At 33.3% G+C, this 8,891-nt stretch overlaps 1 protein-coding gene across 3 annotated transcripts in view; it reads left to right on the forward strand.

Moving 5' to 3' along the window:
- Window positions 1-8,274, forward strand: part of LOC134279619 (uncharacterized) — a 35,026-nt gene extending 26,752 nt beyond the window's left edge. For all 3 annotated transcript variants that reach the window (XM_062762036.1, XM_062762039.1, XM_062762037.1), the window contains 3 exons: window positions 4,595-4,636; window positions 5,372-5,410; window positions 8,161-8,274. In XM_062762036.1, coding sequence (XP_062618020.1) covers window positions 4,595-4,636; window positions 5,372-5,410; window positions 8,161-8,240 — 161 coding nt within the window. In that variant the 3' untranslated portion in view covers window positions 8,241-8,274. The remainder of the gene's footprint in view (window positions 1-4,594; window positions 4,637-5,371; window positions 5,411-8,160) is intronic.
- The last annotated feature ends 617 nt before the right edge of the window (window positions 8,275-8,891 follow it).

Consider the following 8,891-nt stretch of genomic DNA (forward strand, 5'->3'; position numbering starts at 1 on the left):
TTTAAGTTGGACCCCAGCGGTAAGGGTGAGGCCACAATTAAAGATGTAAGTGGGCTCACAAAAGATGATCAAGAAAAAAATCTTTAAAAAAATTCTTGTAAAGTACAGCATGAAAATGATAAGTTATATCGAAAAATTATTCAACCATCCAGGTTGTATAGATTCAATTATGTTCAAATCATGGTCTTCTTAGGGATTTGGTAGCCCACTGTACTTTAAAAATCTGGACCAAAATCAATCAGATGAGCACTGTGGCCCATTGGTATCTCTTTTTAAACACCCGCTCCGTAGGTGAGGGGGTATACTGTTTTAACCTTGTGTCTGTCCGTCTGTCTGTCTATCCGTAGCAAATTTTTGGTCGCAGTTTTCTCAGCAACAACTCATTGCTTGAAATTTTAACACAATCGTCTACGTCCCTGCTTTCTCAGCAACTGCTCATCGTAACTGTTTTAAATTTTAACACAAATTTCACTGAGGCATGCCATATGATTTGATTCATTTTTGTATAAATTCGATGTCAACTTCCTGTGCATCCGTGCGTCTGTCCGTTTCATACATAACAATTTTTGTCGAAGTGTTCTCAGCAAATACTTACTGCAGACGTTTGTCATTTTAGTACGCTCTTGGTTAAGGCATACCATATGGAAGCATCCTCAGGTAGTGTAGATTCAAGTTTGTTCAAATCATGACCCCCGAGGGTAGGGCGGGGTCACAATGGCCGACCAAAGTTTTACATAGAAACATATAGGGAAGTTCTTTAAAAATCATCTTATCAAGAATAGCAAAGCCATGATTGGTCATGGGACTACTTTTGGACATAAACTATTCAATAATAATCCAATTTCTGCTTTTTCCCATCCACAGTGCTTAGGTGAGCAATGTGGCCCATGGGCCTCTTGTCTCTCGAGTGCATCTTAACAACCCCGAACTTCCGATGTAGATCTGATTCAGGAAGCGCCATCAGATAACGGAAATTACGTGTTACCTTTAATAACTTTCAAATATTTCTTAATTGATTCGTCAAGAATGCATTTTTGGCGTGAACTTTAAATGATTTTACAAACAATGTGTTCTAGTTATTTGAAGCAATAGTTCACGCATAAATCTCTGTTCATTTTGGGATTTACTGGGGCAAAACTTTCATAACATAAATTTCAGTGAAAATAACGTAAATTAAATATACTTTAAATGCCTTTCTCTGTAATTACATTTCATAAACTTCGTTTAACAGAGATGGTAAAGTCAAGAGGAGAAATTAAAAAGCATATAGGTAAAATAAAATAGGGAAATACTTAACATGAAAGATAAAGGAAAAAATACATCTTGACAGCAGATCTTACGTTATCATTATATCTAACTGTGAATCTCTCAAAAAGATGAAAAATAATCAGTATTTGTGGCATTTTATGGGTGTTTGAAAATAATGTATGTCATTAAGATGGGTGGAAATAAGTTCAAGAAAATATTAATTTTTGGTTTGAAGAGCAATGAAATTGTAATTTACGTTATCAATATACGAGGGGGTATCAAAAAGTTCGTGGACCAGCGCTATAAAATTAAAACCGCTTTAGATACATCAATGAATTTTCAAATATCTGGTCAGCATAATCTTTTCTTTCTATAGAATAAACCGCAGATCATAAATTTTATTTTTAAATAAATTAGTAATGTTTTTGTAAGCTATGGTATGTCCAGGCGGCGCAACCTCGAATACGGCGTTTTTTTCGACCGAAGTGTAACTAAGAAAAACTCTTTTGATATGAACATTTACAATCCAAAAATCTTATTAATTCAGTTATATGTTGGGACACTATTGCTTCATAAAACATGAAGTTTTCACCTCATTCTGAAAGTTCTATGAAAATTTATCGTAAATTTGACTTGGAGTGTCCAAACAAATAAGTCCTTGAAAATGACGTCAAAGGGGGGGAGGTGTTTCATTTCAAACATTCTATAAAGTTTTGGCCCTGAAAAAGGTGGTATAGACCTAGGAAATGTTTAAACTGGCTTTGGAGAAATTAAATGCATCCAGAGTACTTGTTTTTTATTGCCAAATAGGTTCAGAAAGAAAATGGATGCACAGTTAATGTCGATTTGTAATCAAGGTGTGAAAAATCATTCACGTCAAAAAATGACGTTGATTATATACTGCAGATATTAAACTCCCGAAAGTAAAATATGCTGGCACAATCGAGCGAGGATCTCTCCCAATGTATCAATCCATTTGCAATATTATATGCATTTACAGCCGCTGTTCCTGACATTGTAAAGTCATAAAAACAAGACGGGTTTAAGTCCTTACTCAACTCCAGGGAATCTCATCAAATTAAGTGTATGAGGTAGAAGAAGCGGACATTGAAAAACAATGACGTTGAGGGACGTCATGAAACAAAACGGCGACGGCGCCGGGTAATCATATAATGTCGTTTTTATTTTATCATATTTTAGCAAAAAATGAACGAATCAAGCTAAAATTTTCAACATTTCTTTATTTTTTGTTGCTTTATGTCCCTTTTAAAATTTGAAAGTATAGACTACATAGTACTAATCTTATAGCCTCAGTCCACGAACTTTTTGATAACCCCTCGTATTTCTTTAAGAGAAATGATTTAGAATTTTCACAATTTCTTACCAAAGTAAATTTTAAAATCCTTTTCTCTTCAGGAATCAAAAACATAAAATTAAGTCGCACAGAAATTCAGTTTAAAAATTTCTAGCGAAAAAGAACAGAATAATTTCAGTTGAAAAATAAGAAGAAAGCAAACAACATTTGTTAATTACAAATTAAGAGAGAAACACTGGCACAAAAACAAAATTTTTGAAATATTTTTTAGTACAGACAAGGTTCTAAAAAACTCAGATAAAATTGAACATTCATCTTGGCAATAAAAAGACTTTTTGAAGGGGTCAAATCGACCTAAGAAAATAACGTAAATTACACAGGAAAATACCCCACCTATATAACATTGAATATTTTTGTAATCGTGCATGGTTGAGTTCTAATATTTAAAAAAAATAATTCTCCAATGTTTTGTTTCTTAAAAACATCGACTTCTTCCCAAAATAATGGCTTTATTTTTTTAATGAAAGTCAGACTGCATGTGGACAAATTATGTGAGAATAGGTGCTAAGTGACTTAATCTGATTATGACAGTTTTGAACTTTAAGTCCATCCTTCTTTATTTTTTAACATGCTAAAAAATGGCCAAAGGGATAGGGTGATGCCAAAATTGGCTATCAAAGTTTTACACAAAGAAATCTATAGGAAATCTTATTGATGAAGAATAGCGAGGCGATAGTGACTCAGGTAAGCGTTGTTACTTGAGGCCTTCTTTTTTGTCAGTGTATATCTTTATAAAAGAATATATATTTTTTTTAATTTGAATTCCACAATGCTATATAGTACAAACATATAAGATGAACACAATATTCCATTGCAGCATTCATTTTTTGAGAGAGAGAGAGAGAGAGGGAGAGAGAGAATATAAGAATATGTTTTTAAATGGCACTGGCAGAAATTCGCTTTTCATATGTCGTGGGCGTTATGAAGAAAAACAACTAGCTTCTTTTATCCAAAATTTGTGTACTGTACATTATATAAAATGGAACTCGGAATTTTTTTTGACTGGTCTTCGACAAATTTACTTTGGTAAACATTACTCTGATTCTACACACGTACTCTTAAGTTGATCTTAAAGAGTAATGAGGTTCCTTATTGACAACATCCACGTAGTCTCTAGAGACGAAGGTTTCCAACAAGCTGTTGGAATTCCAATTGACAATTATTTTGCTTCTTTATTAGCCAATCTATTTTTCGAACTCCTTTGAAGCAAAAATTGTTCAAAGAGTTATGCCTGGGAAGAACAAAGCATTTGCTGTGGCCCTCAACCGGACATTCATATATATCGACGTTGACTTCTTATATCCCATTGAGCTTAAAATAAAGCACAATATGTGCACAGAGTTTACCCCTTATGTTGAATGTTTGGGTGTTTTCCTGACTGTAGAGGAAAGGGTCAACTAACAATAATTGTATGATAAACGAGATGACTTCAGCTTTTCTGTCGTCACCTTTCCTTGTTTATTTAGTAATATTTTCTATTTCCTGCATATGATGTTTACATTTCCACCTCATTCGATACTCAAGAACGTGCTCTGAACACGATTATTTTTTTTTAATTGGGGTGGGTTGATGTTACAGGACTTTCAACAACCTCGTTTCAGGTCAGGGTTGCGTAAATTCTATTGTCTTTGTGGTGACCTTGAGTGGCAAATGTGACTTAACAATTGGTCGTATTTTGGCTGCCTTGTGTTTATACCAATTGTTAGTTTTTGTGCTCCGTTTGACCACGGAATGTTCCGTCAGTCTGATCGATACATATGGGCCATGGCGGGAGTTGCCGGTCAACAGGGGATGTTTTTCTCTGGAATTTCCGGGGGTCCTTTTTTATGCCTTGTTCATAAATTTGAATTGAGTGTAGATTTTTTTTTCAGATTGGTCAATGTTTATTATCTTCACCTTTTAAATATCATACTTGAAATACAACACTTCATTTATTTTGCACAAGTTCTCCTTTTATTATGTATATTTTAGAAACTTATCAACCATTAACCAATCCATCAACTTCTCTTCAAGGTGAGTTTCAATTCAATTACTATTTGATTTTGGATATAAGAATTTTATGACAAATAAAACCTATAAACCTAAATCAAAAATGTTTTTTGTTTTTGACTTGATTAAAAAAGAAAAAAGTGAGAGGTTTATGAGATTACTATTAAAGTCCATAATACAACAGGATTTAAGTCTTTGATATCCTGAGATGCTGGCAAAAATTTAAAAGACTATTTTTGAAACTTAATTTATACTCAACAGAAAAAGAATACCCTACACCATGGTCACAAGATTTCTTGTGGTTCCAGTTGCCTTTGTGAAAATATTTTGTCGGGGAAAAATTAATTTGTTTTGAAGATTCCTGTTTCAGTTTTTTAATTGGATAATTATTTCATGATACACTCTTAAACTGTAAAAAAAAAAAAAACAAAAAAAAACCCAAACTTTTCACTGAGGTCTCTTTATCCTTTATTACAATATGAATAAATATAATATGTTTTTTCATACTTGGCTCTGGATACATGGTCTATGTGATTTTTTTTCCTCATGAATAACGACAAAGAACTTTTTTTTTATCTTGTAAGATAATGAAAATCAAAATGATATGTCTTTGTTATTATACTTTGATTATCATATTTTCATTAAATATTTTTTTACAACAGGTGTAATCATACAAATACAATAAGATGTGATGCAAATCGTAATTTAAAATTGTACCCACATATTAAATATAAACATGTATACATATATTTTTATAAGTCACAACATCGAGTTTCAGGACAACAACATCGGCCGAGGGTAAGCAAAATATTGTTTGAAAACTAATGCAGCTTGACATAATAAAGAAAACGTTAGGTGTGTACATGGACTGGTGATAAATATTCAAAATCTATAATTCTGATGTTATCATAAAATAAGCTTTGCGTCAAAGGCCATGCAGCTTGCATATACAAAGTATTTACACCAATAATGTTCGTAAAATAGTATCAACTGTATAAACTGTTTCAACGTTTACATATTAATTAAACCATGTTTTATATTAAAATATTAAAGTTCACGTTTGCCAAAATGGACTTTATTAAGAAAATTACAGCTTTTGTGTACATTGACTGGTTCATAGCTTATAGAAAAAAATTCAAAACTAAAAGAAAAGATTTCTTCGGGGAAGCTGAATTGATTTGCTGGATGAAAGTGAGCTTGATAGGAAGGTGGTGGACATCTTTTGCTTCTTATGATTCTTTGCACAGACATAAGTCTGCATTCTGTTTGGTAGCACTGTAGAAATTGCCACAAAGCATAGGGCATTAACGAGGGCCTTTAAGCTGTTGTCGACCTGGTGAAATAATAAAAACAGAAAAAGTTGGATTTGGAGACCTCAGAACCATACAATATGTATAGTTCGCATATGCATGGAAACGTTCAAGATTCAAACATTTTTGTATACCATATATACTGAAAGGAAAAAGAAACGCAAGGTAGACTTTTGAAGTGATTTAATATAATGTTTTAGAACGTATTTTCCAGTATTGTATTTAACATTTAACCTCGTCTTTTATCAACAAGTAAGCAGAATCTCAACTGATTTTTCCGATAACTCAGGTTTTTTTGAAACCTAGATGATGATACCCCACAAGAATGAAAGTCTAAAATTATCATTATCTCCTATTAATATACCTTTTTGGCGCACTATCTACCCTATCGTCTAGATAGTCCCACCGATGTTTGATCAGAGAAAAAAAGGAGGATTGTATCGACACCAGTCGAGTGGATTAATTTTCGTGATAACGAGAAAGTATTGACAAACTCTTAATAAATTAGGCCTTAGGTTAATATAGTTAACATGCTTAAGAATATGAACTGATGCCACATGAGCTCGAGTGAGAGGAGCAATGACATAGAGTTGGCGAGCTCACAAACAAAAATCAGGCCATTGGTTTCTTTCAGTTTTAGGGTGAATGTAACGATTTGGATGCCTACTGTATTAATACAGGTTTCAGTGATCGCAATACAGATCGCAGGATGAAAACCCAAAATTTTGCCAATTTCCCTAATTACGTCATATATTTCACGGTTGAATAATTCTGAACATCGATTTGAGTGCGCAGTCACCAAGAGTTTTCGTAAATTTCTTTTTCACATATTATGTTACCATGCGTTTCTTTTTCTTTTCATTATCATATATACAAAATTGTTTGAGCATAATTTAATATTGATTACATAAACCATTATTGACAAGAGTTACTTCTTGATGAATTTCTAAATGATGTTTTGGCAAACTTGAACCGAAGTTTCAAGTGAGCTTCTTGATAACCTATGGTCCATCGTCTGTCTGTCTGTCCGTCTGGCAATTTTTCAAATTTCCGAATTCTTCTCTGATCCACTGGGCTACATTTAAGCAAGCTTGCTACTTAATATTCTTCAGTGAAGTGGTTTTAAGTTTGTCCAAATGTCTTGCAAGGGGATATAAACAAAAAAAAAAAAAAAGAAAAAAAGAAAAGGATGTGTCGTAAAAATCTTCTCAAAAACCATTGGGACCAGAAAAGATGAAACTCGTGTTCAAGTTTCAGTGAATGAATGTCTTAATATAAATTCAAATTTGTTTAAGTTGGACCCCAACTGTAAGGGTGAGGCCACAATTAAAGATGTAAGTGGGCTCACAAAAGATGATCAAGAAAAAAAATCTTTAAAAAAATTCTTGTAAAGTACAGCATGAAAATGATAAGTTATATTGAAAAATTATTCAACCATCCAGGTTGTATAGATTCAATTATGTTCAAATCATGGTCTCCTTAGGGATTTGGTAGCCCACTGTTCTTCAAAAATCTGGACCAAAATCAATCAGATGAGCGTCATGGCCCATTGGTCTCTCTTTTTATACACCCGCTCCGTAGGTGAGGGGGTATATTGTTTTAACCTTGAGTCTGTCCGTCTGTCCGTCTATCCGTAACAAATTTTGGTCGCAGTTTTCTAAGCAAGTACTCATTGCTTTTAACACAATCGTCTACGTCGCTGCTTTCTCAGCAACTGCTCATCGTAACTGTTTAATTTTAACACAAATTTCACTGAGGCATGCCATATGATTTGATTCATTTTTGTATAAATTTGATGTCAACTTCCTGTGCATCCGTGCGTCTGTCCGTTTCATACATAACAATTTTTGTCGAAGTGTTCTCAGCAAATACTTACTGCAGACGTTTGTCATTATAGTACGCTCTTTGTTAAGGCATACCATATGGTGGGATAAATTTTGTTTACCTCTGATGTCAACTTCCTGTTTATCCGTGCGTCTGTCCGTACCATATATAACTATAATTTTTGTCGCAGTTTTCTCAGCAACTACTCATTATAGATGCTTGAAATTTTAGCACATTTTGTTGAGGCTTGCTATATGGTGGGATTTATTTTTTAGGTGAATCTGATGTCAACTTCCTATTTATCCATTCATCTGCCCGTCACTGAACTTGTGTATATTAACATGATTGTGTATATTCACATCAGAGCGGGGGTATTACTATTGAGCATTGGCTCACAGACTTCTTGTTTTCCAGCTAGCACTACAATTATTAAGCAATCAACCAAGATGTCAGAGACAACCTTGACAGGAGGTAATTTTAAACCTATATTTTGAAGAACATAATCTATAGAGGGGATTTTTATTTCTCTCAAATAACAAGCACTAACAAGTTCTTAAAGAATTTTTTTTATAAAAAGTCTGAAAAGTTTGATAATATTCAAAATACTCAAAACGTGCCTGGTTCAGAGGTGGGTAGCTTATTTACCTGATATGCATTTACTTAATAAGGATGTTCGCACAGCAACAATTCTTTAAGAGCATTTGATAAAACCATATATATTGCATTTTCAAACTATTTTAACAACTTCAGGACTTTGTCTTTCAAAGTGCTTTAGTTGTCTTTTTTTCATAAGCATCCTTATTTTCTTATTGCTAATGACACATAAAGGTTAGCTTTAGTTTCATCAAAGAACACAAAATTGTCTTCAATATACATGTACCTTAAGCAAAGAGAATGTTTAAGGGCGGCGAAAATGGTAAAAATACCCACAATTTTATCATTTTCAAAAATGTATTGTAATACATGTACAATAAAACAGCTTTAAATCAAGAGACTTGATTGTAAAATCAACAGACTTAATCAGTTGCAAAACGAACAATCATCGATATAAAACCAGCAGTCATTACCAGAACTAGATTGCGGGCAAAAAAGATGAATCTAGCCCAAAATGAAAAGGTAGAGATCAGCAGGTTGAAACACAGTGT

Source organism: Saccostrea cucullata, unplaced genomic scaffold (assembly GCF_032062105.1).
Source record: "Saccostrea cucullata isolate Sc308-1 unplaced genomic scaffold, CSIRO_AGI_Scuc_v1 ctg6152, whole genome shotgun sequence".
Taxonomy (NCBI): Eukaryota; Metazoa; Mollusca; class Bivalvia; order Ostreida; family Ostreidae; genus Saccostrea; species Saccostrea cuccullata.